Source organism: Oncorhynchus kisutch, linkage group LG18 (genome assembly GCF_002021735.2).
Source record: "Oncorhynchus kisutch isolate 150728-3 linkage group LG18, Okis_V2, whole genome shotgun sequence".
Lineage (NCBI taxonomy): Eukaryota > Metazoa > Chordata > Actinopteri > Salmoniformes > Salmonidae > Oncorhynchus > Oncorhynchus kisutch.
The window spans coordinates 71,254,077-71,278,077 of record NC_034191.2 but is presented as its reverse complement, the minus strand read 5'-3'; the positions used below and the strand labels follow the sequence as shown (position 1 = coordinate 71,278,077).

General features: G+C 43.3%; 1 protein-coding gene across 2 annotated transcripts in view; it reads left to right on the top strand.

Annotated features, from left to right (window-relative positions):
• LOC109909867 (dipeptidyl aminopeptidase-like protein 6) overlaps positions 1 to 24,001 on the top strand; it is a 155,250-nt gene that overhangs the window by 109,662 nt on the left and 21,587 nt on the right. For both annotated transcript variants that reach the window (XM_031796710.1, XM_031796711.1), the window contains exons 8-16: positions 3,361 to 3,481; positions 14,244 to 14,398; positions 14,655 to 14,752; positions 15,878 to 16,001; positions 16,115 to 16,153; positions 17,005 to 17,112; positions 17,603 to 17,694; positions 18,481 to 18,528; positions 18,744 to 18,862. In XM_031796710.1, coding sequence (XP_031652570.1) covers positions 3,361 to 3,481; positions 14,244 to 14,398; positions 14,655 to 14,752; positions 15,878 to 16,001; positions 16,115 to 16,153; positions 17,005 to 17,112; positions 17,603 to 17,694; positions 18,481 to 18,528; positions 18,744 to 18,862 — 904 coding nt within the window. The remainder of the gene's footprint in view (positions 1 to 3,360; positions 3,482 to 14,243; positions 14,399 to 14,654; positions 14,753 to 15,877; positions 16,002 to 16,114; positions 16,154 to 17,004; positions 17,113 to 17,602; positions 17,695 to 18,480; positions 18,529 to 18,743; positions 18,863 to 24,001) is intronic.

Below are 24,001 nucleotides of genomic sequence, written 5' to 3'. Positions count from 1 at the left end.
CGATAAATCCATGATTATCGAAAACTTCAACAAGCATTTCTTAACGGCTGGCCATGCCTTCCTCCTGGCTACTCCAACCTCGGCCAACAGCTCTGCCCCCCCCCCCCCCCCCCCCCCGCAGCTACTCGCCCAAGCCTCTCCAGGTTCTCCTTTAGCCAAATCCAGATAGCAGATGTTCTGAAAGAGCTGCAAAACCTGGACCCGTACAAATCAGATGGGCTTGACAATCTGGACCCTCTATTTCTGAAACTATCCGCCGCCATTGTCGCAACCCCTACTACCAGCCTGTTCAACCTCTCTTTCATATCGTCTGAGATCCCCAAGGATTGGAAAGCTGCCGCAGTCATCCCCCTCTTCAAAGTGGGAGACACCCTGGACCCAAACTGTTACAGACCTATATCCATCCTGCCCTGCCTAGCTAAGGTCTTCGAAAGCCAAGTCAACAAACAGGTCACTGACCATCTCGAATCCCACCGTACCTTCTCCGCTGTGCAATCTGGTTTCCGAGCCGGTCACGGGTGCACCTCAGCCACGCTCAAGGTACTAAACGATATCATAACTGCCATCAATAAAAGACAGTACTGTGCAGCCGTCTTCATCGACCTTGCCAAGGCTTTCGACTCTGTCAATCACCATATTCTTATCGGCAGACTCAGTAGCCTCGGTTTTTCTGATGACTGCCTTGCCTGGTTCACCAACTACTTTGCAGACAGAGTTCAGTGTGTCAAATCGGAGGGCATTGCTGTCCGGTCCTCTGGCAGTCTCTATGGGGGTGCCACAGGGTTCAATTCTCGGGCCGACCCTTTTCTCTGTATATATCAATGATGTTGCTCTTGCTGCGGGCGATTCCCTGATCCACCTCTACGCAGACGACACCATTCTGTATACTTCCGGCCCGTCCTTGGACACTGTGCTATCTAACCTCCAAACGAGCTTCAATGCCATACAACACTCCTTCCGTGGCCTCCAACTGCTCTTAAACACTAGTAAAACCAAATGCATGCTTTTCAACCGTCCGCTGCCTGCACCCGCACGCCCAACTAGCAATACCACCCTGGATGGTTCCGACCTAGAATATGTGGACATCTATACGTACCTAGGTGTCAGCCTAGACAGTAAACTCTCCTTCCAGACTCATATCAAACATCTCCAATCTAAAATCAAATCAAGAGTCGGCTTTCTATTCCGCAACAAAGCCTCCTTCACTCACACCGCCAAACTTACCCTAGTAAAACTGACTATCCAACCGATCCTCGACTTCGGCGATGTCATCTACAAAATAGCTTCCTACACTCTACTCAGCAAACTGGATGCATTTTATCATAGTGCCATCCGTTTTGTTACTAAAGCACCTTATACCACCCACCACTGCGACCTGTATGCTCTAGTCGGCTGGCCCTTGCTACATATTCGTCGCCAGTCCCACTGGCTCCAGGTCATCTACAAGTCCATGCTAGGTAAAGCTCCGCCCTATCTCAGTTCACTGGTCACGATGGCAACACCCACCCGTAGCACGCGCTCCAGCAGGTGTATCTCACTGATCATCCCTAAAGCCAACACCTCATTTGGCCGCCTTTCGTTCCAGTTCTCTGCTGCCTGTGACTGGAGCGAATTGCAAAAATCGCTGAAGTTGGAGACTTTTATCTCCCTCACCAACTTCAAACATCTGCTATCTGAGCAGCTAACTGATCGCTGCAGCTGTACATAGTCTATCGGTAAATAGCCCACCCAATTTTACCTACCTCTTCCCCATACTGTTTATATTTATTTACTTTTCTGCTATTTTGCACACCAATATCTCTACCTGTACATGACCATCTGATCATTTATCACTCCAGTGTTAATCTGCAAAATTGTAATTATTCGCCTACCTCCTCATGCCTTTTGCACACAATGTATATAGACTCTCTTTTTTTTCTACTGTGTTATTGACTTGTTAATTGTTTACTCCATGTGTAACTCTGTGTTGTCTGTTCACACTGCTATGCTTTATCTTGGCCAGGTCGCAGTTGCAAATGAGAACTTGTTCTCAACTAGCCTACCTGGTTAAATAAAGGTAAAATTAAAAATTAAAAGGAACACAAGTATTTCGCTACACCCGCAATAACATCTACTAAATATGTGTGTGAACAATAACATTTGATTTGATTTAATAAGGGGTCCTCATTAAAGGTGTTTTTCTCCTCTTCTTTTAAATCGGAGATGGATCCTTCACTGAGACGCTGAGCTTTGCTTGCTCTCTCTATCTTCCTCTCCCTCCCTTTCTCTCTAGAGGGTCTGACATGGTACATATTTCTCTCCTGCTGTTGTCAGCCTGCCCACAATATGACCTCACATCTCCCCAGACTCTGTGTGTGAATAGCATATGGGTAGTACCTCCTTCAGAAGTGGGCCAAGCTCACTGTGTGACTCTCTGCACTGGCCTAGATCCAGTTGTTAAACTGGGCCTCAGTCAGTCTGCATCGAGGAGAACTCCAACACACCGGGGTCCCCCCTGGCCTACCTTGCCACACGAGCAACATAAGTTTTAATTAGGAAGGATGGAGCTGACCATGAACTGCCCAGCAGGTAGTCAACACTTCTCCCAAACGGTGGACAGAGAAGACGGCAATGCTGTACACCATTAAAGGATTCATCTGCAATTAGGATTTATATTGATATACAATATTGGTGTCCAATGTGTTGAGGAAGGGATTCATTATTCATTACGTTCTCTCTGTATTCTCGTTCACCTTTGTTTCTCACACACAACCTTTAGTCTTTTGTTTTCTCACACACAACCTTTAGTCTTTTGTTTTCTCACACACAACCTTTAGTCTTTTGTTTTCTCACACACAACCTTTAGTCTTTTGTTTTCTCACACACAGCCTTTAGTCTTCTGTTTTCTCACACACAACCTTTAGTCTTCTGTTTTCTCACACACAACCTTAAGTCTCTTGCATACAAAACTCTTGGTTTCCCTCGCTCTCTCTCCTGCTTTCTCTCTCTCTCTTTCTCTCCCTCTCTCTCCTGCTTTCTCCCTCTTTCTCTCTCCTGTTCCAGAGTTATCCATCAATACTTAGACCTACAGTACTACGGAGATGTAAACAAGCTGCCAGTAGCAGAATCAGAGCCAGGCCAGTCAGCCAACACTACTGCTAAATGTTTTACAATTCAAGTTGTGCAGTGAATAGGAAAGTATCTACACTATGGATAGAACCTTTTTATCTCATATTGGCTCTATATTTCTCATGGTTAAAGCATCCTTCTGTCAACCTACAGGTCAACAAGTTTAGTAATGCAGAGGTTACATCTTCCTTTATCATAGGTTATTTATTCCACATCCTTTCTTTCTTTCTTTCTTTCTTTCTTTCCCGTTAGATTTTTATTTTTGAGAACAACATCTACTACCGTTCGACGGTGGAGAGCCGATCGATCCGCCTGGTTTCCACCGGCAAGGAGGGGGTCATCTTCAATGGGCTCAGCGATTGGCTGTACGAAGGTGAGATTGGCTGATGTGAATACTGTATTATTGGTGTTCTGGGTGGTGATGTCTATCTCATTGCATTGTCAACCCCAAAGAATGTGGCACTTGAATAAAAATGATGGAGTTATTATTTAGGCTAGTCAGAGGTGCAGTGAACAAGTGATTTAGAATCATACCAAAATGGCGTTAAAAACAGGAAACCTGCCAATTTGCTCCAATTTCCCAGAGTTCTCACCACGGCTGTTCTACATGAGTGAATTAGCATTAATTAGCATTAATTCAGCAGAATTAATATTCACAGTCTGTTCTCCACTCTGATACAGATGTCAGGATTTCTCAACGTTGTTTTGTCTGTTTTGACTCGACTGATCAAAGCTCACCTGAGTCCACCTCAGTGTCTCCGCCTCGTCCCCTGAGGATCAGCCTCTTCTTCTGTTCCTCGTGTTTTATTCTCTCTTTTCTTCTCTCTTTTAATAACACAGAGAAAGAGAGAGATGGAGAACTGTCAGGAAGGGATGGAAATTGCTGTCTTTTATTTAGGGCCTCATGTAGTGCTCAATGGGTGGACTGGCACTTGGGTCTCTACTAACTAGGTCTCTTGTGACTAGGGTTGCGAAATTTGTGGGACTTTCAATAAATTCCCTGGTTTTCCAGAAATCCTGGTTTGAGGATTCCGGATTTCTTGCTTATTCCCTTCTGATTTTGGGAATCCCAGGTAATTGAAAGTTCCCTACTTGTGACAGACTCTAGTCTCTTGAGCAAGCAAGATTCCAAGATTTTACAATGATAAATATTAATGTGGGTGCGGCGTGCATTTAAAAAGTGTCTGCATGTAAGTGTGTGTGCCTGCGAGATTGCTTGCACTAAATATTGCTTCTACACTCAAACTTTGAGTTAATGTGTGTAGTCTGTGTATGTAGTATGTGTGTGTTACAGTGTGTTTGTAGTATGTGTGTGTTACAGTGTGTTTGTAGTATGTGTGTGTTACAGTGTGTATGTAGTATGTGTGTGTCACAGTGTGTATGTGACACACACTTTTATTCCTTGTCCCCAACGCTCTAGGCTACCAGTTTGGCTTTAGCCGCAACCTCATCCTACTCCTCCTCTGTTCCTCGGGTGATGTGGAGATAAACCCAGGCCCTGCATGTCCCCAGGCACCCTCATTTGTTGACTTCTGTGATCGAAAAAGCCTTGGTTTCGTATATGTCAACATCAGAAGACTCCTCCCTAAGTTTGTTTTACTCACTGCTTTAGCACAGTCTGCCAACCCTGATGTCCTTGCAGTGTCTGAATCCTGGCTTAGGAAGGCCACCAAAAATTCAGAGATTTCCATGCCCAACTATAACACTTTCCATCAAGATAGAACTGCCAAAGGGGGAGGAGTTAGCCTGCAAAGTTCTGTCATACTTTCCAGGTCTATGCCCAAACAGTTCGAACTTCTAATTATAAAAATTAATTTTTCCAGAAATAAGTCTCTCACTGTTGCAGCCTGCTACCGACCCCCCTCAGCTCCCAGCTGTGCCCTGGACACCATCTGTGAATTGATCGCCCCCAATCTAGCTTCAGAGTTTGTTCTGTTAGGTGACCTAAACTGGAATATGCTTAACACCCCGGCAGTCCTACAATCTAAGCTAGATGCCCTCAATCTCACACAAATCATCAAGGAACCCACCAGGTACAACCCTAAATCCGTAAACATGGGCACCCTAATTGACATTATCCTGACCAACTTGCCTCCAAATACACCTCTGCTGTCTTCAATCAGGATCTCAGCGATCACTGCCTCATTGCCTGTATCCGCTACGGGTCCGCGGTCAAACAATCACACCTCATCACTGTCAAACGCTCCCTAAAACACTTCTGCGAGCAGGCCTTTCTAATCGACTTGGCCCGGGTATCCTGGAAGGATATTGACCTCATCCCGTCAGTTGAGGATGCCTGGTCATTCTTTAAAAGTAACTTCCTCACCATCTTAGACAAGCATGCTCCATTCAAAAAATGCAGAACTAAGAACAGATATAGCCCTTGGTTCACTCCAGACCTGACTGCCCTCGACCAGCACAAAAACATCCTGTGGCGGACTGCAATAGCATCGAATAGTCCCCGCGATATGCAACTGTTCAGGGAAGTCAGGAACCAATACACGCAGTCTTTTCAAGCAGAAATTTGCATCCTGTAGCTGTAACTAGTGTCCGGGACACTGTAAAGTCCATGGAGAACAAGAGCACCTCCTCCCAGCTGCCCACTGCACTGAGGCTAGGTAACACGGTCACCACCGATAAATCCATGGAGAACAAGAGCACCTCCTCCCTCCTCCCACTGAGGCTAGGTAACACGGTCACCACCGATAAATCCGTGATAACCGAAAACTTCAACAAGCATTTCTCAACGGCTGGCCATGCCTTCCTCCTGGCTACTCCAACCTCGGCCAACAGCTTCTCACCCCCCTTAGCTACTTGCCCACGCCTCCCCAGCTTCTCCTTTACCCAAATCCAGATAGCAGATGTTCTGAAAGAGCTGCAAAACCTGGACCAGCTGGGCTTGACAATCTGGACCCTCTATTTCTGAAGCTGTCCGCCGCCATTGTCGCAACCCCTATTACCAGCCTGTTCAACCTCTCCTTCGTATCATCTGAGATCCCCAAGGATTGGAATGCTGTCGCGGTCTTCCTCCTCTTCAAAGGGGGAGACACCCTGGACCCAAACTGTTACAGACCTATATCCATCCTGCCCTGCCTATCTAAGGTCTTCAAAAGCCAAGTCAACAAACAGATCACTGACCATCTCGAATCCCACCGTACCTTCTCCGCTGTGCAATCTGGTTTCCGAGCCGGTCACGGGTGCACCTCAGCCACGCTCAAGGTCCTACACGATATCATAACCTCCATCGATAAAAGACAGTACTGTGCAGCCGTCTTCATCGACCTGGCCAAGGCTTTCGACTCTGTCAATCACCATATTCTTATCGGCAGAGTCGGTAGACTCGGTTTTTCTAATGACTGCCTTGCCTGGTTCACCAACTACTTTGCAGACAGAGTTCAGTGTGTCAAATCCGAGGGCATGTTGTCCGGTCCTCTGTCAGTCTCTATGGGGGTACCACAGGGTTCAATTCTCGGGCCGACTCTTTTCTCTGTATATATCAATGATGTTGCTCTTGCTGCGGGCGATTCCATGATCCACCTCTACGCAGACGACACCATTCTGTATACTTCTGGCCCTTCCTTGGACACTGTGCTATCTAACCTCCAAACGAGCTTCAATGCCATACAACACTCCTTCCGTGGCCTCCAACTGCTCTTAAACGCTAGTAAAACCAAATGCATGCTTTTCAACAGTTCGCTGCCTGCACCTGCACGCCCGACTAGCATCACCACCCTGGATGTTCCGACCTAGAATATGTGGACATCTATAAGTACCTAGGTGTCTGCCTAGACTGCAAACTCTCCTTCCAGACTCATATCAAACATCTCCCATCCAAAATCAAATCTAGAGTCTGCTTTCTATTTCGCAACAAAGCCTCCTTCACTCACGCGGCAAAACTTACCCTAGTAAAACTGACTACCCTACCGATCCTCGACTTCGGCGATGTCATCTACAAAATAGCTCCCAATACTCTACTCAGCAAACTGGATGCAGTTTATCACAGTGCCATCCGTTTTGTTACTAAAGCACTTTATACCACCCACCACTGCGACCTGTCGGCTGGCCCTTGCTACATGTTCGTCGCCAGACCCACTGGCTCCCGGTCATCTACAAGTCTATGCTAGGTAAAGCTCCGCCTTATCTCAGTTCACTGGTCACGATGGCAACACCCACCCGTAGCATGCGCTCCAGCAGGTGTATCTCACTGATCATCCCTAAAGCCAAAACCTCATTTGGCCGCCTTTCCTTCCAGTTCTCTGCTGCCTGCGACTGGAACGAATTGCAAAAATCTCAGAAGTTGGAGACTTTTATCTCCCTCACCAACTTTAAACATCTGCTATCTGAGCAGCTAACCGATCGCTGCAGCTGTACATAGTCTTGGCCAGGTCGCAGTTGCAAATGAGAACTTGTTCTCAACTAGCCTAACTGGTTACATAAAGGTGAAATAAAATAAATAAATAAATGTAGTCTGTGTGTGTCAGTGTGTATGTAGTTTGTGTATGTCACAGTGTGTATGTAGTAGGTTTGTGTCACAGTGTGTATGTAGTAGGTTTGTGTCACAGTGTGTATGTAGTAGGTGTGTGTCACAGTGTGTATGTAGTAGGTGTGTGTCACAGTGTGTATGTAGTAGGTGTGTGTCACAGTGTGTATGTAGTTTGTGTATGTCACAGTGTGTATGTAGTAGGTTTGTGTATGTCACAGTGTGTATGTAGTAGGTTTGTGTATGTCACAGTGTGTATGTAGTAGGTTTGTGTATGTCACAGTGTGTATGTAGGTTTGTGTATGTCACAGTGTGTATGTAGTAGGTGTGTGTCACAGTGTGTATGTAGTAGGTGTGTGTCACAGTGTGTATGTAGTAGGTGTGTGTCACAGTGTGTATGTAGTAGGTGTGTGTCACAGTGTGTATGTAGTCTGTGTGTAATCTGTGTATGTGTTTACTGTTGACTCATGACCCACCTCTACCCCCAGATTAGTTTGAATGAGATTTTAAGATACAGAGGAGCCCTCCCAACAGCTATATTAGTCTAACTCCATTTAAACCCTGACATATACTTGTGAAGCGCTGAAGGCCTGGCAATTTACACTAATCATTTATGAAGGAAGATTAATCTTTCAACGAGACGGGAGGGAATTTAGCCTGAGCTTGACCTGCCTCACAAGGTAGACCTGCTTCACATATCATGTCACTCAATGCAGATCTCTGACAGACTGTATTCATTCTGCAATAACACATCAAACGTGTGTGTGTGTGTGTGTTTAGTGGTGACATAACCCGCGAAGGGGAGAGAAAGCCCTTCCCAGGTTGTGTAACATCTGTTTAGATCTGGACCAGACGGCTGCACGGTCAGTGACAGTGTCAGACACAGAGAGGAAAACTCTCCCTGGAGGAAAGCTCTCCCTGGAGGAAAACTCTCCCTGGAGTAAAGCTCTCCCTGGAGTAAAGCTCTCCCTGGAGGAAAGCTCTCCCTGGAGGAAAGCTCTCCCTGGAGTAAAGCTCTCCCTGGAGTAAAGCTCTCCCTGGAGTAAAGCTCTCCCTGGAGGAAAGCTCTCCCTGGAGGAAAGCTCTCCCTGGAGGAAAGCTCTCCCTGGAGTAAAGCTCTCCCTGGAGTAAAGCTCTCCCTGGAGGAAAGCTCTCCCTGGAGGAAAACTCCACGCTTGCATTCTAGATGAGATTATCATTGTGTGTGCCCCCTGTCTGTGTTTATACCTACAGTTGAAGTCGGAAGTTTACATACACCTTAGCCAAATACATTTAAACTCTGTTTTTCACAATTCCTGAAATGTAATCCCAGTAAAAAAAAAGAATCCCTGTTTTAGGTCAGTTAGGATCACCACTTTATATTAAGAATGTGAAATGTCAGAATAATAGTCGAGAAAATTATTGATTTCAGCTTTTATTTCTTTCATCACATTCCCAGTGGGTCAGAAGTTTACATACACTCAATTAGTATTTGGTAGCATGGCCTTTAAAGTGTTTAACTTGGGTCAAAAGTTTCTGGTATCCTTCCACAAGATTCCCACAATAAGTTGGGTGAATTTTGGCCCATTCCTCCTGACAGAGCTGGTGTAACTGAGTCAGGTTTGCTCGCACACGCTTTTTCAGTTCTGCACACAAATGTTCTATAGGATTGAGGTCAGGGCTTTGAGATGGCCACTCCAATACCTTGACTTTGTTGTCCTTAAGCCATTTTGCCACAACTTTGGAAGTATGGGTCATTGTTCATTTGGATGACCCATTTGCGACCAAGATTTAACTTCCTGACTGATGTATTGAGATGTTGCTTCAATATATCCACATAATTTTCCTGCCTCATGATGCCATCTATTTTGTGAAGTTCACCAGTCTCTCCTGCAGCAAAGCACTACAATTACATGATGCTGCCACACCCGTGCATCACGGTTGGGATGGTGTCCTTCGGCTTGCAAGCCTCCCCCTTTTTCCTCCAAACATAAAGATGGTCATTATGGCCGAACAGTTCTATTTTTGTTTCATCAGACCAGATTACATTTCTCCAAAAAGTATGTTCTTTGTCCCCATGTGCAGTTGCAACTGCAGTCTTGTTTTTTTATGCCGTTTTGGAGCATTGGCTTCTTCCGTTGCTGTTGTTCTGGAATTGATTTGCCCTTTTCGTACCAAAGTATGTTCATCTCTAGGAGACAGAACGCGTCTCCTTCCTGAGCAGTATGACGACTGCGTGGTCCCATGGTGTTTATACTTGCATACTATTGTTTGTTCAGATGAATGTGGTACCTTTAGGCATTTGGAAATTACTCCCAAGGATGAACCAGACTTGTGGAGGTTTACAAAAAAAATTCTGAGGTCTTGGCTGATTTCTTTTGATTTCCCCATGATATCAAGCAAAGAGGCACTGAGTTTGAAGGCAGGCCTTGAAATACATCCACAGGTACACCTCAAATTGACTCACATTATGTCAATAAGCCTATCAGAAGCTTACAAAGCCATAACATAATTTTCCAAGCTGTTTAAAGGCACAGTCAACTTAGTGTATGTGAACTTCTGACCCACTGGAATTGTGATACTGGGAATTCTAAGTGAAATAATCTGCCTGTAAATTTTTTGGGGGAAAATTACTTGTCATTGTCAGGACTTCCGCCGAAGTCGGTCCCTCTCCTTGTTCGGGCGGTGTTCGGCGGTCGACGTCACCGACCTTCTAGCCGTCATTGATCCATTTTTCACTGGTTTGTCTTGTCTTCCTTCACACTTGGTTCCAATCCCATCAATTACATGTTTGTTTCCCCTCATGTTTTGTCGGAGATTGTTTTATTGTATGTTTGTGCAAGTCATGTGTCTGTGTGCGACGGGTTTTGTACCCACTTATGTTATTTTTTGTATATTTTAGTTTTTCGAGTTGTATGAGCACTTATTAAAAGACTCTGTTTATACCAAGTTCGTTTCCTGCGCCTGACTTCCCTGCCACCGACACACACCCATTACAGTCATGCACAAAGTAGATGTCGTAACTGACTTGCCAAAACTATAGTTTGTTAACAAGAAATTTGTGGAGTGGTTGAAAAACAAGTTTTAATGACTCCAACCTAAGCGTATGTAAACCTCCACCTTCAACTGTATGCCTGACAGTGTGTGTGTGGAACACTGACAGTGTGTGTGTGGAACACTGACAGTGTGCGTGTGGGACACTGACAGTGTGTGAGACACTGACAGTCTTGTGTAAGGGGAGTCAGAAAGACAAAACACCCAAGGTGATTATAGAACATTTGTCATCTGTGGCCTGTCTGTCAGACTAACTGCTCCAGCAGCAGACAACATCCTGAAATATGATGTGGCCCAGGGACAGAGCCAGAGAAGTCTGGCACGGCACGATAATAGTCACACACACTGTTGATACGAGCTGTGTCTGCATACCCCATGGAGTCTTGGCTGGGATTGCACATTTCGCACACTGAGAAGCTTATGTTTGTTGATTTGTTTGTGTTTTTTTGTGTTTACGGCAGTGTGGTTTATCGGCGCTGCAGCTGAATGTGTAAGCCTCTTTTCTGTGAAAGAAATAGTACAAGGACTTTATTTTTACTATTTTCTACATTGTAGAATAGTAGTGAAGACATCAGAACTAGGAAATAACACATAGGGAATGATATAGTAACCAAAAAGTGTTAATCAAATCAAAATGTATTTTATATTTGAAATTCTTGACATTAGCCACCCTTTGCCTTGATGACAGCTTTGCACACTCTTGGCATTCTCTCAACCAGCTTCACCTGGAATGCTTTTCCAACAGTCTTGAAGGAGTTCCCACATATGCTGAGCACTTGTTGGCTGCTTTTTCTTAACTCTGTGGTCTGACTCATCCCAAACCATCTCAATTTGGTTGAGGTCGGGGGATTGTAGAGGCCAGGTCATCTGATGCAGCACACCATCACTCTCCTTCTTGGTCAAATAGCCCTTACACAGCCTGGAGGTGTGTTGGGTCATTGTCCTGTTGGGAAAAAAATGACAGTCCAACTAAGCGCAAACCAGATGGGATGGCGTATCGCTGCAGAATGGTGTGGTAGCCATGCTGGTTAAGTGTGCCTTGAATTCTAAATAAATCACAGACAGTGTCACCATCAAAGCACCCCCACACCATAACACATAACATGCGGAGATCATTTGTTCATCCATACCTTGTCTCACAAAGACACAGCGGTTGGAACCAAAAATCTTCAATTTGTTTCCAGCTGACTACCTCATGAAGCGGATTGAGAGAATGCCAAGAGTGTGCAAAGCTGTCATAAAGGCAAAGGGTGGCTATTTGAAGAACCTCAAATATAAAATACATTTTGATTGGTTTAACACTTTTTTGGTTCCTACATGATTCCATATGTGTTATTTCATAGTTTTGATGTCTTCACTATTATTCTACAATGTAGAAAATAGTACAAATAAAGAAAAACCCTTGAATGAGTAAGTGTTCTAAAACTTTTGACCGGTAGAATACAGTACTTTTTTCCCCTCATCAATCTACACACAATAACCCAGAATGACAAAGTGAAAATAGATTTGTAGAAATTTTTGCACATTTTTGCATAACAGAAATACATAAGTATTCAGACCCTTTGCTATGAGACTCGATAGTCCACCTGTGGTAAATTCAAATGATTGGACATGATTTGGAAAGGCACACTCCTGTCTATACAAGGTCACACAGTTGACAGGGCATGTCAGAGTAAAAACCAAGCCATGAGGTCAAAGGAATTGTCCGTAGAGCTCCGAGACATAATTTTATCGAGGCACAGATCTGGGGAGGGTACCAAAACAATTCTGTAGCATTGAAGATCTTCAAGAACACAGTGGCCTCCATCATTCTTAAATGGAATAAGTTTGGAACCACCAAGACTCTTCCTAGAGCTGGCCGACTGGCCAAACTGAACAATCGGGGAAGAAGGGCCTTGGTCAGGGAGGTGACAAGATTGTGTCAAGGCACAGATCTGAGGAAGGATACCAAAAAGATTCTGTAACTTTGAAGATTTCAAATAACACAGTGGCTTCCATCATTCTCATGGGCGATGAGCACCGATACGTTTTATCAATAATTTCTCTTCATATGACAAGGATTGAAAATGATTTTCCAGTAAATTGCCAACTTGATGCATGACGATGACTGCTTGTCTAGCTTGCTAGCTAAGATTTTCAAAGTATGAAGTTGACATGATCAGTCCAATCAAAGCTACGGTGTATATATAACATGATTTGGTGTCATTTTATCTGTGGCCAATGACCTTGAGCCTTCTTGGATGGGCACTTCTAATGTAAGTCTATGACACATCACCCAAGGGTCTTGAATTTTCGAGCCATACCCGTAGATTTTGCGGTGACATGAGTGACAGAACACCGAGCCAATCATGGCGCAACTAGGAAAGATGACCAACCCCTCAACTCCGTTTTTCCACTGGCTGCCCCAACCACCACAGAAATAACTGAGCTAGGCTGAAACACCTACATTTTGGAGCTGACTTACTCAAGAAAGCAAAAAACAGACAATGTTTGTATGCGGCTTTATAAACTCAATGATTCATTTATCATTTTGCAAACTGATATGTGACAGGTATTAATGCCAAAATAACATGCAAGACACACATTTTTAATATATATATTTTTTAGATTAACAGGTGGGGCTCAAAACAGGTGGGGCTCTGTCTTGGAACAGAAATATGACTCTCCGTCTCATTAGTTTGGCCCACCTGATTCTGTCACATTACATTCAGTAGCTTCTATTGCCCACCTGCCTCAGTAACAGGCCGCTCATGCATAAGTAATGTGTGTGTTAGGCAGTGAGTCATTTAGGCCCAGAGAGTGTGTGAACCAGGGCGAATAGACGAGTGAGAGACTGCTCACCTGGGTAATCATAGTTTTGTAGATAGAACAGCTCAAAGGAACAGCTCATGGAAACAAAGGCAGGTTCAAACACACACACAGTGTTTTTATGCATGTGTGGACGTGCCTGTGTGTGTATCTTCACCTGGCACTACCTATCAATAGAGTCCCCTCAGGGATGTGAGTGTGTTTCATATTATCCATATCACCCTGCATAATTTCAAACACATACACAGGCTCTGTAGTGACCACAAGACGTCACAGGTTTTTGATGAAGTAAGCCGAGCTCCAACAGGACACTTTCTGTGTACCTCAGCATCAGAAAAGGGGTCTCTCACACACACGCACACAAAATGTCCTTGCTTACACCACCCTACAATGTTGCACCTGACTGGGAAATTACTTTTTCTGTTCCCTTCTCTGGTATGGTTCTCTTGAGTGGTTGGTCGATGTTGCTCTCCAGTGGTTGGTCGATGTTGCTCTCCAGTGGTTGGTCGATGTTGCTCTCCAGTGGTTGGTCGATGTTTCTCTCTTGTGAGATTAAAAGCAGTGTTTTGATTTATGACCAGAACATTCAGAACTTCAGCATTTTTATGAAATTTACGACAGCATTGATCCAAACCGACTATGCATCGCAAATGATGTTTGTGTCAGTATTTAACATGACTGATGTATCTCACGCACGTCAGCACTGGGTATTGTAATGTAGATCTATTCAAACACATAATGGGTTTCTATTAGAGTTTCAACACCTTTATTATTACTGAAAACTAAAGGATATTTCTCTCCTGTCCTTTTCCAGAGGAGATCTTCCAGACCCATATTGCCCACTGGTGGTCTCCGGATGGTGCCCGGCTGGCATATGCCACCATCAATGACACTATGGTGCCCAGGATGGAGATCCCTATGTTCACAGGAACTACTTACCCTACCGGGAGGGAGTATCACTACCCTAAGGTTAGAACAGTATAATTACTAACCTATTACCAACAAAACATTTTCTACTACAACGCTACACCACGGTAAATTGTACCACCGCTCAAAAAAGTACAACCAATCTTGGGAAATGGGAAACTACTCCAGCATGGAGTTAGTTCTGTCTTCAGGCGTGTCCTTCATAAGGCAGATGCACTTAAAATGTCCAATAAGAACAGTTGTTTTAATAATGGCATTTGCAATCATAGTGTCTCTCTGCTGTCTGTCCTCCATGCAGGCTGGGGAGGAAAATCCAGTCATCTCTTTGTATGTGGTCAACCTGAACGGGCCCCTGCACACCATCGAGATGAGGAGACCTGAAGACCCGAGGATGGGGTACACCACCCCACACAACCACACTACCCTTACTAATCTAACCTCCGTACACAACCACACTACCCTTACTAATCTAATCTCCAAATACAACCACACTACCCTAACTAATCTAACCTCCATTTACAACTACACTACCCTTACTAATCTAACCTCCGTACACAACTACACTACCCTTACTAATCTAACCTCCAAATACAACCACACTACCCTAACTAATCTAACCTCCATTTACAACTACACTACCCTTACTAATCTAACCTCCGTACACAACTACACTACCCTTACTAATCTAACCTCCGTACACAACCACACTACCCTTACTAATCTAATCTCCAAATACAACCACACTACCCTAACTAATCTAACCTCCATTTACAACTACACTACCCTTACTAATCTAACCTCCGTACACAACTACACTACCCTTACTAATCTAACCTCCGTACACAACTACACTACCCTTACTAATCTAACCTCCGTACACAACTACACTACCCTTACTAATCTAACCTCCGTACACAACTACACTACCCTTACTAATCTAACCTCCGTACACAACTACACTACCCTTACTAATCTAACCTCCGTACACAACTACACTACCCTTACTAATCTAACCTCCGTACACAACTACACTACCCTTACTAATCTAACCTCCGTACACAACTACACTACCCTTACTAATCTAACCTCCGTACACAACTACACTACCCTTACTAATCTAACCTCCGTACACAACTACACTACCCTTACTAATCTAACCTCCGTACACAACTACACTACCCTTACTAATCTAACCTCCGTACACAACTACACTACCCTTACTAATCTAACCTCCGTACACAACTACACTACCCTTACTAATCTAACCTCCGTACACAACTACACTACCCTTACTAATCTAACCTCCGTACACAACTACACTACCCTTACTAATCTAACCTCCAAATACAATACTACTCAAATGCTAATAGCACATAGGCCTACTATATATAGCATGGCTATATATCCTTGTGGATTTTAAAGGGGTGAAAACATGCAATATGTCAGTAGAATGTTCCTAGTCCTTTATCCTAGATGTTGAATATACATTAATAAACACTCTTATTTGTGTTTGTGTTACAGAGAGTACTATGTCACCATGGTGAAATGGGCGACTACCACCAAACTGGCAGTGAATTGGTTAAACAGAGCCCAGAACATATCCATGCTGACGTTGTGTCAAGCCACCACCGGCGTCTGCACCAAGGTGCGTGTGTGTGTGCTTCATCTTTAGCTACAAACACAGCTGTTTTTCAGCCTACTTTGTTAGCTTTTCTTAAACTTATGATTGACTTTTCTTTCAAATGATGTATGTTTTAGAAACATGAGGACGAAAGTGAAAGTTGGCTACACAGACAGGTAAGAAAGAAACATCAACATGATTCAAGTACAAATCATTTATTTTTAAGGCTGTTAATCTGTCTTTTTTATAGTACTTCAGATTGGAATGACAATCCATCATTTCTAGATATGTTAATTAAGCAATAAGGCACGAGGGGGTGTGGTATATGGCCAAAGGATTCTTCAAAGTAGCCACCCTTTGCCTTGATGACAGCTTTGCACACTCTTGGCATTCTCTCAACCAGCTTCATGAGGTAGTCATCTAGAATGCATTTCAATTAACAGGTGTACCTTAATAAAAGTTCATTTGTGGAATTTCTTTCCTTCTTAATGCGTTTGAGCCAATCAGTTGTGTTGTGACAAGGTAAGGGTGGTATAAAGAAGATAGCCCTATTTAGTAAAAGACCAAGTCCATATTACAGCAAGGACAGCTCAAATAAGTAAATTGAAACGACAGTCCATTACTTTAAGACATGAAGGTCAGTCAATCCGGAAAATGTCAAGAACTTTGAAAGTTTCTTCAAGCGCAGTCGCAAAAACCATCAAGCGCTACGATGAAACTGGCTCTCATGAGGACCGCCACAGGAAAGGAAGACCCAGAGTTATCTCTGCTGCAGAGGATAAGTTCATTAGAGTTTACTGCACCTCAGGTTGCAGCCAAGGCAAAGGGTGGCTACTTTGAAGAATATAAAATATATTTAGATTTGTTTAACACTTTTTTGGTTACTACATGACTTCATATGTGTTATTTCATAGTTTATATGTCTTCACTATTATTCTACAATGTAGAAAATTGTAAAAAAAAAAAGAAAGAAAGAAAAACCCTTGGATGAGTAGGTATGTCCAAACATTTGTCATATGACTGTTAGAATGAGGAGCCGCTGTTCTCCAAAGACGGTCTGAAGTTGTTCTTCACCAGAGCCATCCCACAGGGAGGCAGGGGCAAGTTCTTCCACATCTCCATGTCCATCACACAGGTACTGTACACTCCCTTTCTACACTCTCTATTCTGTGTTCTGCATGTGGGCTTCCATAAGCTACAATTGCGTTCTACAGCAATGTACAGCATAGCATAGACAACACCACTCCAGAAGGTGAATGGGCAAGACCAAAAATGTACAGTAAGTGCCTTTGAACGGGGTATGGTAGTAGGTGCCAGGCGCACCGGTTTGTGTCAAGAACTGCAACACTGCTGGGTTTTTCATGCTCAACAGTTTCCCGTGTGTATTAAGAATGGTTCACCACCCAAAGGACATTCAGACAACTTGACACAACTGTGGGGAGCATTGGAGGTCACATGGGCCAGCATCCCTGTGGAACGCTTTCGACACCTTGTAAAGTCCATTGTCCCAACGAATTGAGGCTGTTCTGAGGGAAAAAAGGGTCGGGGTGCAACTCCATATTAGGAAGGCGTTCTTAATGCTTGCTTTACTCAGTGTGTCTATCTCTTCCTCCTTCCCTCTCCAGCCCAACACCAGCACAGACACGCTGCAGTCCATCACGTCTGGAGACTGGGACGTCACCCAGGTCCTGGCCTACAACGAGAACATCCAGCTAATGTGAGCTCCTGACGCAGCTGGGCCACACACACACACACGCACACACACTTACATGCCTTCACATGTAGTATACACACATTCTTTGCTGTGATTATAACACAAACACCCATCCACAACAAAATTCTCTCTCTCCCCCTCACTCTCCCTTTCTCCGGAGTAGAGTAGAGTATTTTTTATCCTCGGGGGGCATGTAGTAAAAACACATTGGATACATGACAGTAAAGTAAATAGGCAGTTAACGTCATAGATTTAGCCGGTGGTAACTTGTGGAATGGACACCAACTGGAATGTGGTTTTAACCAATCAGCCTTTTGGATTAGACCCAACCAATGTATAAATGACAATACATATACTTGGGGAGCCGCTCTGAGAGAAGCAACCTAAATTCATCAAACAAGAGATGCTGGGATTCCTTCAGAATGAATTGCACCTTACGTATGACCCCCGCCCCCCTGTCAAATTTGTTCCTGGCCTACTTAAGTTTCAAAAAACATCCTCACCTCATATTTCATTTATGTTACATCTCTTCCAATGTCAAGACCTGCTGTTGGAACTGTTGGTACTGTTGCTGCTTATATCAAGCTGACAAGTTTCTGTTCAACTGTACCGCTGGAGTCCGCTGCACTCTTTACACTAACCTACTTTTCTCACTTCGTAGACTCCTTACATTTGTGACTACGGAAATGCTTCAATGACGTAATGTTGTGTGCACCCATGTATTTGGTATATTATGTATTAGTTGAACATATGTCCAACTTGAAATGTTTATTATTATGTATCTTGCAGATACTTCTTGAGCACAGAGGACGATCCGAAACGCAGGCACCTCTACAGGTAACACATACATAGCTCTGAATAACTGTCTCTAATTCTGTCCTCTTCTGTTGTGCCTAGCTATGTTGCACCCACCCACCCAAAATAGTTATTTTCGTTTCACTTGGTTACAATTTAGGTGCCAGTTGTCCTGGATGCTTTGAGGGCCTTTGCTCTCAGTCTGAAAAATATCTAGGAGAAAGACTTGGCTCAGTGTCCTCTTGTTGTGTTTGCAGTGCGGACACAGTGGGCCCTTTCAACAGACGCTGTCTCTCCTGTGACTTCTACGAAGGTTGTGGCTACGTCACAGGCTCCTTCAGCCACAGCATGAGCCTCTTCCTGCTTAGCTGCAAAGGTGGGAGCCACCGGTTGATTGGTCTGTCTCTCTCCCCAAGTGATCTATTTTTTCAGTCATATGAACCTTTGGTCCCTCACCTCTGAGAGACACTCTGAGACAATGAATTCAATGTATATGTTGGTTACAGATGATATTTGGTCACAAACACAATAATTTGTTCAGTGTATTTCAACCAAGGCCTCTACTCAAGAGGGTCTAACAGCAGCAGCCCAAATATTCAAGTTTCAGGTTAATGTCATGTGCAGTGTACAGAAATGCCATTCTTGTAAGTTCCAAACCCAGCAATGCAGTAATCAATATCAATGTAGCACTAAAGATAAACATAAGGTAGAATAAAACTCAAATCAAATCAAATTGTGTTGGTCACATACACATATTTAGCAGATGTTATTGCGAGTGTAGCAAAATGCTTGTGTTCCTAGCTCCAACAGGAAGTGAGAAGTCGAATTTCAAAACAGAGCCAATTTAAATCCCTGATAGATATGGATGTGCTTGCACTTCCCAGGGCTTCCACTAGATATCCCCATCTTTACATCCTAGTTTTAAGATTATACTATAAAGGAGGGGCTCATGAGACCCATTTTAGTGAGTGGTCTGTCAGGGCGCCTCAGTCTCATGAAGCGTTCTCCCGAGAGAGTGTCCTCTCGTTCCAGGGCTTTTATTCAGACAATGAAATTCTCCGGTTGGAACCTTATTGATGATATTTGTTAAAAACATCCTCAAGATTGATTGCAGACATGTTTTGACTTGTTTCTACAACCTGTAACGGAACTTTTTGAGTTTTTGTCATGGAGAAAATGGTCGCGCCTCCATGAAGATGGATTACTGGACTGAACACGCTAACAACAGGTGGTTAAATGATGGGCTTTATGGAACAAATCAGTCATTTATTGTCGAACTGGGATTCCTGGGAGTGCCTTCTGATGAAGATTATCAAAGGTAAGTGAATATTTATAGTGTTTTTTCGAACTAATGTTGACTCCAACATGGCGGAATTGTCTAGTTGTTTATAAGCAGGTACTGAGCGCCGTTCTCAGATTATGCTTTTTCCGTAAAGTTATTTTTAAATCTGGCACAGCAGTTGCATAGAGGATCAGTCTATCTTTAATTCTGTGAATAACACTTGCATCTTTTATCAATGTTTATTATGAGTATTTCTGGGAAAATCACCGGATGTTTTGGAATCAAAATATTACTGCACGTAACGCGCCAATGTAAACTGTGATTTTTGGATATAAATATGCACATTATCGAACAAAACATACATGTATTGTGTAACATGATGTCATATGAGTGTCATCTGATGAAGATCATCAAAGGTTAGGGATTCATTTTATCTATATTTCTGCTTTTTGTGACTCCTCTCTTTCGCTGGAAAATGGCTGTGTGTGTTTTTGTGACTTGACTATGACCTAACATAATCATATGTGGTGCTTTCGCTGTAAATCATTTTTGAAATCCGACACTATGGGTAGATTAACAAGATATTTATATTTCATTTGCTGTATTGGACTTGTTAATGTGTGAAAGTTACATATTTCCAAAAAATATTTTTGAATTTTGCGCGCTGCCTTTTCAGCGGAATGTTGAGGTGGGGTTCCGCTCTCAAAGCACTTCATAATGACAGAAGTGAGTAAGAGTAGTTCAGTTACCTTTGCTTTCTTGGGTACAGGAACAATGGTGGACCTCTTGAAGCAAGTGGGGAAAGAAGATAGGGATAGAGAGAGATTGAATATGTCCTTAAATATTCCAGCCAGCTGGTCTGCACATGCTCTGAGGACGTGGCTAGGGATGCCGTCTGGACCGGCAGCCCTGCGAGGGTTAACACGCTTAAATATCTTACTCACGTTGTCCATGGAGAAGGAGAGCCCACAATCCTTGTGTAACATATAAGCTGGGAGTCGGAAAGCAAGTGTAGGTGGTGAGTTTACACGGAAAATAGACCAATACAAGAAACACGAGTAGCGTATAGACATGAACCATAGTCAATACTGCATGGGGAAGGGAACTAAGGAAATGACAGATATAGGGGACGTAATCAGTGAAGTGATGGCGTCCAGGTGTGTCTCATGATGAGACACAGGTGCACGTAATCATGGGTGTGTGTAACGATGGTTGCCAGAGCCGGTGGTGGGTAAACCGGCGACGTCGAACACCGAAGGGGAGGAGCAGGAGTAGACCTTGGAGGCGTGCTGCGTTGGGGGCACTATGTTATCCTCAAAGTGGGCGAAGAAGGTGTTTAGCTTCATGGCTGGTTTTCCCTTTGTAGTCTGTAGACCCTGCCACATACAGTGCCTTGCAAAAGTATTCACCCCCTTGGCATTTTTCCTACTTTGTTGCATTACAACCTGTAATATAAATAGATTTTTATTTGGATTTCAATGGACATACATGTGATGGACATACACTAAATAGTCCAAATTGGTGAAGTGAAATGAAAAAAATTACTTGTTTAAAAAATAAATAAAAAATAAAACATGGAAAAGTAGTGTGTTCATATGTATTCACCCCCTTTGCTATGAAGCCCTAAATAAGATCTGGTGCAACCAATTACCTTCAGAAGTCACATAATTGGTTAAATAAAGTTAACCTGTGTGCAATCTACAGTGCCTTGGCACTGAATAATTTCGAATAATTTTGCACGCCCAATTTTTCAGTTTTTGATTTGTTAAAAAAGTTTGAAATATCCAATAAATGTCGTTCCACTTCATGATTGTGTCCCACTTGTTGTTGATTCTTCACAAAAAAATACAGTTTTATATCTTTATGTTTGAAGCCTGAAATGTGGCAAAAGGTCGCAAAGTTCAAGGGGGCCGAATACTTTCGCAAGGCACTGTAACTGTCACATGTTCTGTCACATGATCTCAGTATATATATGCCTGTTCTGAAAGGCCCCAGAGTCTACAACACCACTAAGCAAGGGGCACCACCAAGAAAGCTGCACTATGAAGACCAATGAGCTCTCCAAACAGGTCAGGGACAAAGTTGTGGAGAAGTACAAATCAGGGTTGGGTTATAAAAAAATATCAGAAACTTTGAACATCCCACTGAGCACCATCGGGCGGCAGGGTAGCCTAGTGGTTAGAGTGTTGGACGCGTAACCGGAAGGTTGCAAGTCCAAACCCCCAAGCTGACAAGGTACAAATCTGTCGTTCTGCCCCTGAACAGGCAGTTAACCCACTATTCCTAGGCCGTCATTGAAAATAAGAATTTGTTCTTAACTGACTTGCCTAGTTAAATAAAGGTAAAATAAATAACAATTAAATCCATTTTTTTAAAATTGAAAGAATATGGCACCACAACAAACCTGTCAAGACCAAAACTCACAGACCAGGCAAGGAGGGCAGTCACCAGCGGAGATTGGAGTCGGTCCATAGGACCACTTTAAGCCGTACACTCCACAGAGCTGGTCTTTACGGAAGAGTGGGCAGAAAAAATCCTTTGCTTAAAGAAAAGAATATGCAAACATATTTGCCAAAAGGCATGTGGGAGACTCCCCAAACATATGGAAGAAGGTACTCTGGTCAGATGAGACTAAAATGTAGCTTTTTGGCCATCAAAAAAATGCTATGTGTGGCGCAAACCCAACACCTCTCATCACCATGAAAACTCCATCCCCACAGTGAAGCATGGTGGTGGCAGCATCATGCTGTGGGGATGTTTTTCATCAGTAGGGACTGGGAACCTGGTCAGAATTGAAGGAATGATGGATGACGCTAAATACAGGGTAATTCTTGAGGGAAACCTGTTTCAGTCTTCCAGAGTTTTGAGACTGGGACAGAGGTTCACCTTCCAGCAGGACAATGACCCTAAGCATACTGCTAAAGCAACACTCGAGTGGTTTAAGAGGAAACATTTAAATGTTTTGGAATGGCCTAGTCAAATCCCAGACTTCAATCCAATTGAGAATCTGTGGTATGACTTAAAGATTGCTGTACCCCAGCGGAACCCATCCAACTTGAAGGAGCTGGAGCAGTTTTGCCTTGAAGAATGGGCAACAATCCCAGTGGATAGATACCCCAAGAGCCTTGCAGCTGAAATTGCTACAAAAGGTGGCTTTACAAAGTATTTGTTTCACAAAAATATATATTTTGCATCTTCAAAGTGGTCAGAATTTTGTATAAATCAAATTATACAAACCCCCCAAAAGTCTATTCTAATTCCAGGTTGTAAGTCAACAAAATAGGAAAAATGCGAAGGCGGGTGAATACTTTCACAATCCACTGTACGTCTCATGTCTGAGCCGTTGAATTGCGACCTCACTTTATCTCTGTACTGATGTTTTGCCTGTTTGATTGCCTTACGGAGGGAATAACTACACTGTTTGTATTCGGCCATGTTCCCAGTCACCTTGCCCTGTTAAATGAGGTGGTTTGCACTTTCAGTTTTGCGCAAATGCTGTCATCTTTCCACGGTTTGTGGTTTGGTTAGGTTTTAATAGTCACATTGGGTACAATCAATCAATCAAATTGATTTACAGTTGAAGTCGTATGTTTACATACACTGTCACGTCCTGACCTTAGTTCCTTTTTTATGTCTCTATTTTAGGTTGGTCAGGGCGTGAGTTGGGGTGGGCATTCTATGTTTTGTTCTATGTTTGTATTTCTATGTGTTTGGCCTGGTATGGTTCCCAATCAGAGGCAGCTGTCAATCATTATCTCTGATTGAGAACCATAGTTAGGCAGCCTGGTTTCGCAGGACAGGACTGTTTCGTTTTTGTTATTTTTGTTCTAGTGTTCAGTGTAATGAAAAGATCATGAACACATACCACGCTACACCTTGGTCCTCTCCTTCATCCACTTACGACGATCATTACATACACTTAGGTTGGAGTCATTGAAACTTGTTTTTCAACCACGCCACAAATTTCTTGTTAATAAACTATAGTTTTGGCAAGTCGGTTAGAACATCTACTTTGTGCATGACACAAGTAATTTTTCCGAGAATTGTTTACAGACAGATTATTTCACTTATAATTCACTGTATCACAATTCCAGTGGTTCAGAAGTTTACATAAATTGACTTTAAGCAGCTTGGAAAATTCCAGAAATTTATGTAATGGCTTTAGGAGCTTCTGACTTTTTGATTCAATTGGAGGTGTACCTGCGGATGTATTTCAAGGCCTACCTTCAAACT